Source organism: Marmota flaviventris, chromosome Y (genome assembly GCF_047511675.1).
Source record: "Marmota flaviventris isolate mMarFla1 chromosome Y, mMarFla1.hap1, whole genome shotgun sequence".
NCBI lineage: Eukaryota > Metazoa > Chordata > Mammalia > Rodentia > Sciuridae > Marmota > Marmota flaviventris.
In genome coordinates this window covers 16,948,967-16,961,270 of record NC_092519.1, presented here as the reverse complement: position 1 = coordinate 16,961,270, position 12,304 = coordinate 16,948,967, and the positions used below count along the sequence as shown (strand labels likewise).

At 43.0% G+C, this 12,304-nt stretch overlaps 1 protein-coding gene across 3 annotated transcripts in view; it reads left to right on the top strand.

The window, feature by feature from the left end:
- The window catches only part of LOC139703477 (zinc finger protein 124-like), a 53,965-nt gene that overhangs the window by 18,004 nt on the left and 23,657 nt on the right, over positions 1-12,304 (top strand). For all 3 annotated transcript variants that reach the window (XM_071606955.1, XM_071606956.1, XM_071606954.1), the window contains exons 2-3: positions 10,067-10,106; positions 11,521-11,776. In XM_071606955.1, the coding sequence (XP_071463056.1) occupies positions 11,549-11,776 (228 nt within the window). In that variant the 5' untranslated portion in view covers positions 10,067-10,106; positions 11,521-11,548. The remainder of the gene's footprint in view (positions 1-10,066; positions 10,107-11,520; positions 11,777-12,304) is intronic.

Genomic DNA, 12,304 nt, shown 5'->3' with positions numbered 1-12,304 from the left:
ACAATCACGTTCTGGGGAAATCCACGTTCTCTGCCCAAATCCACCTCCACTGGGCTTCTATCTCCAAAATATACTGTCTGAATCCCGTGAGAACTCAAGGGGAACTCAGGCTGCAGGATACGCCCTATTCCCAGCAGGAATAATCTTAAACCTTAAACCTGGAACCTAAACTGGGAACGCCCTAAACACGATTATCTTAAAACCGGGAACACCCTAATCTGCCTTGGTCCTTGAGCAAGGTCACCTACATTCAATGTCGCTGCAACATGTCAGCAACATGGGGTACGCTGGCAAGGAAATTGTCATACCTACTTGGCTAATGGCTCCCAGCAAGCTCTTGCGAATTTTGCTGCTATAAACATTGATGTGGCTGTGTCCCTGTAGTATGGTGTTTTTAACTTCTTTGGGTATAGTCTTGAGGAGAGGGATTGCTGGGTCAAATGGTGGTTGCATTCCCAGATTTCCAAGGAATCTCCACACTGCTTTCCAAATTGGCTGCACCAATTTGCAGTCCCACCAGCAAGGTAAGAGGATACCTTCCCCCCACCCCCCATCCTCACCAACACTTATTCTTGTTTGTCTTCATAATAGCTGTCATTCTGACTGGAGGGAGGTGATAGGTTAGAGAAGTTTTGATTTGCATTTCTCTAATTGCTAGAGAAGATAAGCATTTTTTCTTATTCATGTTGATTGATTGTATATTCTCTTCTGAGAAGTGTCTGTTCACATCCTTGGCCCATTTGTTGATTAGGTTATTTGTTTTTTTTGGTGTTAGTTTTTTGAGTTCTTTATATACAATAGAGAGTAGTGCTCTGTCTGATGTGTGAGGGGTAAAAACTTTTTCCCAGGGTGTAGGCTTTCTGTTCACCTCACAAATTGTTTCTTTTGCTGAGAAGAAACTTTTTAGGTTGATTCCATCCCATTTATTGATTGTTGGTTTTAATTCTTGGACTATAGGAAGTTGGGGCCTAGTCCCACATGATGAATATTACAGACTACTTTTTCTTCTATTAGATGTAGAGTCTCTGGTTTAATTCCTAGGTCCTTGGTCCACTTCGATTTGCACTTTGTGCATGGTGAGACCCAGGGATTTCGTTTTATGTTGTTGCTTATGGATTTCCAGTTTTCCTAGCACAATTTGTTGAAGATGCTTTTTTCTCCAGTGCATGTTTTTGGTACCTTTGTCTAATATAAGATAATTGTAATTTTCTGGGTTAGTGTCTGTGTCCTCTATTCTGTTCCATTGGTCTACCAGTCTGTTTTGGTGCCAACACCATGCTGTTTTTGCTAGTATTTCTCTGTAGTATAGTTTAAGATCTGGTATAGAGATGCCACCTACATCAGTCTAAGGATTGTTTTAGCTATTCTGCATGTCTTATTTTTCCAGATGAATTTCATGATTGCTTTTTCTGTTTGTATGAGGAATGCCTTGGGGATTTTGATGGGAATTGCATTATATCTGTATAATGCTTTGGTAGTATGGTCATTTTGATCATATTAATTCTGCTTTTCCAAAAGCAAGTTAGATGATTTCATCTTCTGAGGTCTTCTTTGATTTCTCTCTTTTTGGTTCTGTAGTTTTCATCGTATAGATCTTTCACGTCTTTCATTAAGTTGATTCTCAAGTTTTTTTTTTTTTTTTTTGAGGATATTGTGAATTGGGTAGTCTTTCTCATTTCCTTCTCAGTGGCTTTGTCACTGATATACAGAAATGCCTTTGATTTATAGGTGTTGATTTTAAATCCTGCTACTTTGCTTAATTCAGTAAACAGTTCTAGAAGTTTTCTGGTGGAGTTTTTTGGTTCTTCTAGATATAGAATCATAACATCAGCAAATAGTGCCAATTTAAGTTCTTCTTTTCCTATACATATCCCTTTGATTCCTTTCATTTGTCTAATTGCTCTGGCCAGCATTTCAAGAACTATGTTGAATAGAAGTGGTGAAAAGGGCAGCCCTGTCTTGTTCCAGTTTTTAGAGAAAATGCCGTCAATTTTTCTCTGTTTAGAATGATGTTGTCCTGAGGCTTAGCATAGATAGCCTTTACAATGTTGAGATATGTTGCTGATATCCCTAGTTGTTCTAGTGTCTTGAACATAAAGTGGTGCTGTATTTTGTCAAATGCTTTTTCTGCATCTATTGAGATGATCATATGATTCTTATCTTTGGGTCTATTGATGTGATGAATTACATTTATTGATTTTTGTAAGTGGAACCAACCTTGCATCTCTAGGATGAATCCCACTTAATCATATTGCACAATCTTGGTAAGCTCTGTTTTCTATTTTTATCACTTGATATTGGTCTGTTTCAATTGTGTATGTCTTCCTGATTCAATCTGGGCAGATCATATGACTTAAGAAATTTGTTGATAACTTCAATGTCTTCTATTCTCTGTATTTCTCATATCTGTTGTAATATTATCATTTTCATGATGTATATAGGTAATTTGAGTTCTCTCATTCTCTTTTTTAGCATGGCTAATAGTCTGTCAATTTTATTTATTTTTTCAAAGAACCAACTTTTTTTGTCCATATTGTCAACTGTTTCTTTTGTTTCAATTTTATTGTTTTCACCTCTAATTTTAATTATTTTTTGCCTTCTACTGCTTTTGCTGCTGGTTTGTTCCTCTTTTTTAGGGCTTTGAGTGGTAGTGTGAGGTCATTTATTTGTTAATTTTTTTTTTTCCTTTGGAGGAATGAACTCTATGCAATGAATTTTCCTCTTAGTACTGCTTTCATAGTCTTTAAGATTTCCATTGGTTGTTTCTATGTTCTTATTTACCCCTAAGAAATTTTTAATCTCCTCCTTGATTCCTTCTGCAATGCATTGTTCATTCAGTAGCCTAATGTTTAGTCTCCAGGTGATGGAGAAATTTTTACTTTTTGTTTTGTTTTTGATTCCCAATTGTATTTAATTATGATCTGATGAAATGTATGGTAGTGTCTCTAGTTTTTTATATTTGCTAAGAGTTGCTTTGTGGCATAATATATGGTCTATTTTAGAGAAGGATCCATGTGCTACTGAGAAGAAAGTGTTTCTGTTTGATGCAGGTTGAAATATTCTATATGTGTCAGTTAAGTCTAAATTATTGATTATGTTATTGAGTTTCCCCAGCCCCAAATAATAACGATATAAAAATGGATTTAGTCTTTGCTCTTCATTTGCATTGCTCTCATCTTCCTAATGGCTCTAATTCACAACCTGTCCCTGATCCTTCTCACCCTCCTGGATGTCCGCCTCCACACACCTCTCTATTTCCTGGTGTATTGGCTGTCCCCTCACTGATCTGCGTGACATCTCCTTATGTTTGCATTCATTGGAATCCCTTTTTTCTGTGGTCAAGTACTTCTTGCTCTCTGCTTTATGGCCTTGGGACAGGGAAGAAGAATGTCTTCTCCCTCTGCAGCACCGCCTCACTGTGGTGACCTTCCAGTCAGCACCCTTTGCTCTCACCCACAGCCATGATCCTTCCGGTCTTCAGCAGGGAACAAGGTTCTGCCTGTCTTCCACACCACCCTCACCCAATGCTCAACTCCATCTTCTACAACCTGAGGAACATGGAGACGTCGAGGCCCTGAGCAGATGGACCCAGAGGTCTGTTCTGTGTGATATAGATAAAAGGTCTGCCCCTTTCCCCGGGACTTAGCTGCAAGTCCATTAAGCATTGTGTAGGAACTGAAAATATTATCTTATACCAAGAGTGTGGAGACTAAAAACCATCTACAATCAAATAAACTGCTCAGGTCTGTACAAAATTGTCTTCTGAATGTGTGGAATTTAAATAAGATTTTAGCATCCTGCTTCCCTGTGAACCAGAGACAGCCCCACACCAGGACCCCAACATGAGACACCCCTCATCGGAGCAGAGAGGTGCCCTGACTGGGGTTCCCTATTCACCCCATGGTGGCTCCACAGTTCAACATCAGACACATATAGGTTTGAGGCTGCCACTCCCACAAAACTGGGATGTCACAGCTTCAATCAAGGGACGACAATAAGGACCTGGTAAGAAGGTCTCCAAGGTCCCTGTGGGCCTTGCTACACCTGTGTCTCCTCTTCACTATTCTTTACACAGAATATCTTTATATTTTGGGATATTATTCTTTAAATAGGTGTCTCTTAATTGTCCTTTTAAAATTATGATTAAAATTACTTCCCAGTATAGGGAATAGTATACAAGTCTTACAGTGTTTTACGGACTATAGTTCCAGTTACAGAATGTATATAATACCAATGAATTTCTAACAATGTTTGTAAGTTTTATTGCTCAAAACTCACATATGGCTTTAATGTGGAGAACATTTTGAATATAATGTTTTCTCAAATCCCACAAACATCCAATGAACAGAAATGATATGCAAGAATCAGCAGCAATCATTGCAATTACTGATATCTTTGTATCAGTCAAATTTACTTTCCAATGAGAAGTGTCAAAATTGGAATTTAAGTCAGCATTTTAAAACACTTATTGTTTGATCAAGGTTGTATAAATTTGATTCATTATAAATTGGTCCTTGATCAAACAGCACAAATTGTAGGTATAAGCTTAATATTTTAATAAGTTCTGTCATGTCAGAATGTGGAGAAAAAGCTTACATCAGCATAATAAAATCAGGGAAATAGGCTAGAATATCCTAGAATTGATTGTTGAAATATATATAGTCAGTCCAGTTATACATAAATCTGTTTCTCAATTGTTTTGACCTTTCCATGTCATCTGTCTAGATAATTATATTAATATTTTCATCATGAAAATTTAGAATATAAAGACCTTTCCATTTATCTGAAGATGATTTCTTTCTTTTTAGGACCTCCTAGTAGAGATCCCTTTATTTCTGTCACTTAGGGCTAGATAATCATACTAGTAAACGTGTGTTTCCTCTCTGTAGAAACATCTTTGTTTTCTTCTATAAAAATCTTTCTTTTTGTTTTACTTTGGGACAATTTTTATAAATCTTAGAGTCTAAACAAATTACTTATTGTACCTTGATAAGAAGTGTGTCAGTGAAAGTATAGTTAAAGCTGTTGGACATTTCTGTTGACAGAATCATATCTATTGATCATCTTATAAAAATTGGTACAGTAATTTGATAATTAGAGATTGCTTGATGGTTGTATATCTCTTGAAATAGATATTTTATAATAAAATACATTCATCTTAAATATCTGTACTATAAAATGCAGAACATGAGATAGATGCATGTATAAGAAATATAACTGAAGTGTTTTCTTTTGGAAAACGATTAGAAAAAATAGATACATATTAATTAAAAAATCAGACATATATGTCAATTATTTTATGAATTAAGGATTCTAGATTATCCAAATAACTGGAAAGATATGCATTCGTAATAAAAATATAACTTACTGTTATATGACCACGGAATTTTAACATGAGCCTCATTAAATCATGTGGCTCTTAAAAGTATTTGGGCCCATTTATTTTACTTTGGACTAGTAGTGCACTCATTCTATTTGGGACGTCACGTGATGTGGTTTAAAAAATCCCTGTGTATGCATTTGTTTGTTTATTGTAATTATGTAGTCAGGAAGGAGAAGAAGGATTTCTTGGTCATCACAGAAACATTGTGAGAAAAGATCTCAGATGCTGGCTTTGATGTCTGAGTGGTGCAAAACGCATTCCCAAGATCTCCAAAATTGTAAGAAGACTATGTTTGTGACCTCTCCTCAACGGAACATTACTTAGTTCTATTACCCTGAAGAGCAAAAGGAAGGATTGTAAAGGAAGCTGTTGAGAGACACACACACACACACACACACAGTTATTTAGCTCCAGAGCGAGTCAGGCTTAGGGCTGCAACAGAAGCCTGTGGAGTCAGATTGTGCCTGAAAGTGTTTCAGGTGCACATTCTTAAAATGCAGGCTCCTTGCAGCTCCAGTGGCAGTCACCAGTGAAGCAGGAAGCACAGGTTAGTGGCTGGGAGGCGGGACCACAAGCCCTGCCTGGGTGACAGAGGAAGGACCCATGGGAAGCCCTGGAAAATGGGAAAGGCCTGATGAAGCAGCCAGGCTCCGCCCCCCAGGTCCCCTGGTTACCATGGTGATGGAACAGCCCAGAACTGGCTGTGGCTGCTGCAACTGCCTGGGTCCCCATGTCAGGCGTCAGCTCTCTCCTTAATGGGCTGTTTCCCTGTGTCTTCCCCTAGCCCCTCGTGTTCTCCCATCTTTTGCATTTTCCCTTTCCAGAGCGTGGGCACTTTAAAACAGTGATTTAAAGGCAGAGGTCAGCATTACTGTCCGACCCTAAGGCAGTCTGCCTTTGGCCCCCTGGCCAGGTTGCTTAAGGGTCAAAAGCACAGCTGGGTGGGGCTAGTTAAGACCTTTTAGGGAGCAGGGGCTGGTCCTCTGTCCTGCAGCTGAGTTAATTAAAGGTGTTCCCACCCCAATGGGACAAGAATGCAGGGAAGAGGCTCAGTACAAACTGTTTGAGCACATTTGAAAAAATAGCAGAAAAACACAATTTGCCTCTCTACCAGCAGAAAATCCCCTGTGTCAAGTCGGACCACGAAAAATGTTTCCTTTTTCCTCTTACCCTCCAAACATTGACTCCTAGAATATAGATTCCAAAAAATCTTTAGGTTGCGAGGGGGCAAAATTGCGATGTATGCAGTCGAGGGGAGAAATAAAGAATGTCCCTTCCAATGCTTTATTCACTCAAGTTACTCCATACAGTTTCACTCTATAGGTTCTTAATCAAGAAAACACAATCCTTAATGCTGGGCACTGCAATAGACATAATCAATCCACAGAAAACAGTTCTAGATTCATTCTAAGCACTGCAAAACACACTTAATCAGGACAGGCTAGTGACAGACATTCCCTCTGCATGCTAAGTTCAAAGGTCTTAAGTCCTAGGCTTTGAGTCCAGCAGATGCACACTCACTCAGACCGTGGTAATCAGGTCTGGAACCAAGGTAGGCTTTCCCTAGCGTGGAGTGTGGAGCGGATGACCGGTTGAGGAGGGGGTCATATGGAGGAGTTGGGGCTCTCACCAAGGTCCAGATGAGGCGGTAAAGGTTGAGAGCGGTGAGGATCATGCAGAGAATCAGGAATGATGACAAGTGATGGGATGTCAGGTCCTCAGCAGGCTCTCCAGCTCTAGTGCATCCTTGTTTCTGCTGGCTGAATCCCTGTTCATCAGCTCTATCATTTATACTAAATTTGGGAGCTTTTGATCACGCTTCGTTGCTGGATGAGACAGAGCCCACATAAACACAAAGCCCGGTTTCCTTGGAAGCAATGTACAGAAGCAAACGCTTCTGACATGGAGCCGTGCACCAGACACACAAGCACGTGGGGATTGCAGATTGAACACCACGGAGGAGGCTTGTAAAACCAGTTGTCATAACGCAGGAAATAAAAAACTACCACCCCCTCCCCCAGCCTTGGAGGGCCAAGGGCTGAGACCAGTGGTCACAAGGATGAGCTCCCTCCACAGGATCCAGGGAGGCTCCTGCCTGCCTCTCCCAGCTCCTGGGGCTCCAGGTGGCCCCATAATTCCAGTCTCTGCCTCTGTCTCCATGTGGCTCCATCTCTGTGTCTGTGTCCTCTCTTCTGTCTCTTGTGTGGACACTGCCATTGCATAAGGGCCCCTGACCCAGAAGGAACCCATCTCAGGATCTTTCACTGACTACTTCTGCAGAGACCCAGTTCCCACACCAGGTCCCACTCAGGGGTTCTAAGGGCCAGATGTGGACAGGACCCACCTCTTACAATGGTGTCCAGCTCCCTCCACTGGATCCACAGAAGCTCCTTCCTGCCTCTCCCAGCTCCTGGGGCTCCAGGTGGCCCTTGGCAGAACAATGTGGTGGCCTCTCAAAAGCTTAGGATTGAATCACAATATGACCCAGCAATGCCACTGCTGGGTTCAGACCCAAAGGATTTGAAAGCTATGGGTCCAAAAGACACTTGCATATCCTGAGTTCACAGAAACCCTGATCCCCAGTATGACTGGGGACTAGGGAAAAAATTATGTCTTACTGGGGTGTGGGGGAGACATCGCCAATATGGGGGCAAAAGAGACGGTCTGAGTGGGGGACTTTGAAGGCCAGAGGATCTTAGAGAGTGTGGCCAATTTTTTTATTTTGGCTAAACTGTGTACATGATGTCATACAGGCTTGTAGAAGTGTACTCAGTTCTGAGCCCTTTATTCTCAGGATTAGCAAATCACTATCATTACTCAAATCCATCAGCATGCATCTGTGTATATATCTATCCTTCTGTCTATGTACCAGCCATCCCTGCTTCCACCCATCTGCCCATTTTCTCTCCCATGTGCCGCAGTCTGGCTGGGCACAAATGCCACAGTCTGGCTGGGCACACAATCACGAGCCACCACACAGCTTGTAGATTCAAACAGCAACTCTTTATTCCCAAACTCACACCAGCCGTCTACAATCATGTTCTGGGGAAATCCACGTTCTCTGCCCAAATCCACGTTCTCTGCCCAAATCCACCTCCACTGGGCTTTTATCTCTCAAAAAATACTGTCTAAATCCCATGAGAACTCAAGGGGAACTCAGGCAGCAGGATACGCCCTATTCCCAGGAGGAATAATCTTAAACCTGGAACGCCCTAAACCCAAGTATCTTAAACCGGGAACACCCTAATCCGCCTTGGTCCTTGAGCAAGGTCACCTACATTCAATGTCACTGCAAATGTCAGCAACTTGGGGTACGCTTGCAAGGAAATTGTCATACCTCCTTGGCTAATGGCTCCCAGCACCCATGCATCATGGATTTGTGTATTTGCCCACCCATCTACCCATTCATCCAGCCATCCATTCAGACATACATACATCTTCCCATCAGTCCATGCATCCTCCCACCCATTCACCCATCCTTCCAATCATCCAGGGGCAATTGGCCACTTCACCACATCCCTAGCCCTGTTTTGTATTTTATTTAGAGTCAAGATCTCACTGAGTTGCTTAGCACCCTATTTTTGCTGATGCTGGCTTGAGCAATCAATCCTCCTGTCTCAGCCTCCTGAGAGGCTGGGATTACAGTCCTGCACCACCATGCTTGTACTTCTTATTTCCTCATTGGTCTGATAACAGGTTGGAGTCACCATCTAGGGTTATTTTCTCAGATCCATCACACTTATGCTCCCACCCACCTTCTTTGAACCACAATGAAAAGGGGGGCTGGGGATGTAGCTCAGTGCTAAAGTGCCCACACCATCAATTGAATCTCCACATGGGGAACAATAAAAGCACCTGGGATTCAATTCTCAGCTCTGGGCAGCTATGTGCCCATGTTTCCACACTTTTTACACAAGAGCCCCCCTGGTCCATGGGCAAAATTGTTGGGTAGAATGAATGTGAGACACTGTGCAGGATGTGAAAGACTTCACAAAGTCCAACTTAAGAGAAGAGAATAAAATGGTATATACTTTCCATTATTGGGGTTAATATGGCAGGGTGTATTGGCCCCAAGTGACACATTTTTATGTTTTATATGCGGGCTTTCTGGCAGAGCTGAGCAGGGTTATCATTTCTTTCTGGTTTAACTATCAGTTGAAACCCAGGAAGCTGAGAGCACTGGGTCAGCTTCTGGGGGTACATTGCTTCCTAGGCAGGATGCAGATGGGCTTGTGGCTTTTCTTGAAAATGTTGGTGCATCTGAAACCTTCACATAAAAAGAGTTCACAAAGGGGGACTTTATACTGAGAGAAAATAATGAGGTCAGTCTGTGCAATGGAATGACATGTTTCAAGGAGGCAAATGAGCTTGAGCTCACAGACATGTTATGAGACTACAGATGCCTGAAGCCTAACCTAATACAATTCTATATATTATGATATTACTTGCATATCACCTACTGCAATAATAATATGATATTATTCTTTTACAATTAATATTAACTCCTACATACAATTTCCCCTATACATTCATGACAATGATTTCCCTTTCTTGAAAATCTCACAGTCCTTGTCAGCACCTAAACACAGGGTAAGGAGAGGGTTTCCTTGTCTCCCTGGTGTAGCTGCACTGGTCAAACTTCCTTTCCTGCTTTCAATCAACACCTTTTCTTTTTGCTTTTAGGGCAAACAGCAGAGGAGACTTGTGGGATCAGCAGAGTCAGGTCTGTACAAAAGAATTGATAATTGTAGAATGTAGACTATCTACATTGAGCACAAGGCGCCCATTTTATTTCCGCTGCACATTGCTGTTTGAGAGGGTTGCCTGCCTCCCCTCCAACTGTCACGAGCAGCTTCTCAGCCTTGTCTGGTTACCAGGAGTTCCCTTCCGGATATCTGCACTGGACCCCGGACCGCGACGTACGCGAACACCAAGCACGAACTCGATTGCCTTTTGAAATGCTGGTTTATTCGCACACCACACAAAGCAATACACGAGGTGGCTGGCACACAACTGCACGATCTTACTCTCAGGCGACGAGAGTTAGTTGTGAGCAATTACATGGAGTTTCCCCCGCGCTTATATACTTTACAAGTTGTTCATACCTACTTATCTAACATAAGCATACTGCCTGACTACTTTATCATCCTATGACCACAACTTAGAAGGTTACATCATCCACACTCAAAAAGGTTATATCATCCACTTATCTAACATAGACACACTCTCTGGTCATCTTGTGACCAGCACTAAAAAGTCACTGAGTTACTGCAAAGTCCAAACAAGTCCAAACAAGTTTCTCTGCTGATCCATGCTGACCCTTCATTCCTGATGTTTTACTCCTGTCACCAACCCACCCCTTTCTCTGCTGGGGATGGAACACTGAGCCACAGCCTGAACCCCAGATGTTTCCTTTTATAGCTCAGGCTGCCTCCTCAAAGATCAGAGGCCATGAGGTAATGAGAATTACTAAAATAATTTTCAAATTGTTTTCATTAGTAGATATCATATTTATGTGGGATATATATGATATCTTTAAAGAGTGTTTCAAAAATATGGAGACCGTGTCTTTCTAATTTGCCTGAGGTATATATATATATATATATAAAATAAACCCAGTGGGGCTTGACCTGGACCACTGAGCTACATCCCCACCCTTTTCATTTTATTTTAAGAGAGGGTCTCTCGGGGCTGGGGTTGTACCTCAGTGGTAGAATGCCTGCCTCACACACATGAGACACTGGGTTCGATCCTTAGCACCACATAAAAAGAAATAAATAAAGATTGTATTATCTACAACTTAAAAAAAATAAAATAAAAAGAGAGGGTCTCATTGTTTGCAGACGCTGACCTGACCTTGGGCTCCTCCAGCCTCACCCTCCCTGAGAAGCTGTGCTTTGTTTTTGTGTTGAGGTTAAACCCAGGGGCTCGCCATGCTCAGAACGCACTCTATGGCTGAAGCCTAGCTCAGCGCCAGGTGTCACCTCTGCACCAGAGGCTAAGCCAAGGCTTCCCACCTGGATTAGTTCCCAGCACAGCTGAAAAGCTCTGCCTGAAAAGGGCTGGGGCCAAGCATCTGTCACTCTACCCAATTTCAGCCAGTGATTGGATGTTGTTGCATGTCAATCACGATGCAGAGGCGGGCCTGGAGGCCGTCCATCCCGGATGCTGGGGGAACTGCCCAATCAGTGCGCAGAGGGAGAGGAAGGGCGGGCTTCCACAATCTCGCGAGCGTTTCTTCCTCAGCGACTCCCCTCCTCATCCTTCAAGCCAAGAGTTCTCTGCTCCAGGGACTCAGGTGACTCTGCTCTGCCTGTGTCCCCCCCCCATCCCCGTCTCGGGTGCCTGGAGTTTCCTCGAGAGGACGCCGGGTCACCACAGAAGACAAAAATGGTGAGTTTGCGACCAGGGCAGAAGGCACGCGTCACCACCCGCCTTGGGGCCAGGTGCCCGGGTGAGCTGGGGAGCGCAGCGGAGTCGTGGCCCTGTCCCTTGGTGTCGTGGGGTGAGCTGGGTTTTGGGTTTTTGAGGTGAGCTGCTGAGCGTGGCAGAGTGCCCGCTGGAGGGTGGCCCTGGACCCTGTCCCCTGGTTCCCTGGGTTTGGAAGGGCGGCTCAGGTCCCTGGTGTCCCCTTTGCTCCCTACTGGTGGCCCGACCCACTCTTCCCAACGTGGAGGAAGCAGGGCCACACATGCACCCTCCTTCTCCCAGTGGAGCTCCAAGGGAGGCTGCTGTAGGTCCTCCAAATTGCAGGCGCCTCCTCCCTTCTAAACCCCACCTTCCCTCCAGCTCACAGCTCGGCCAGACGTTCGTTCTTCCCACTTGGTCCAAATGGACACCGTCCGCTAATTGTCACTTTTCATCTAATGAAATATTGGAGAGAATAGTTCTTTTCTTTTAATTGGGGACCCAAACTCGGGG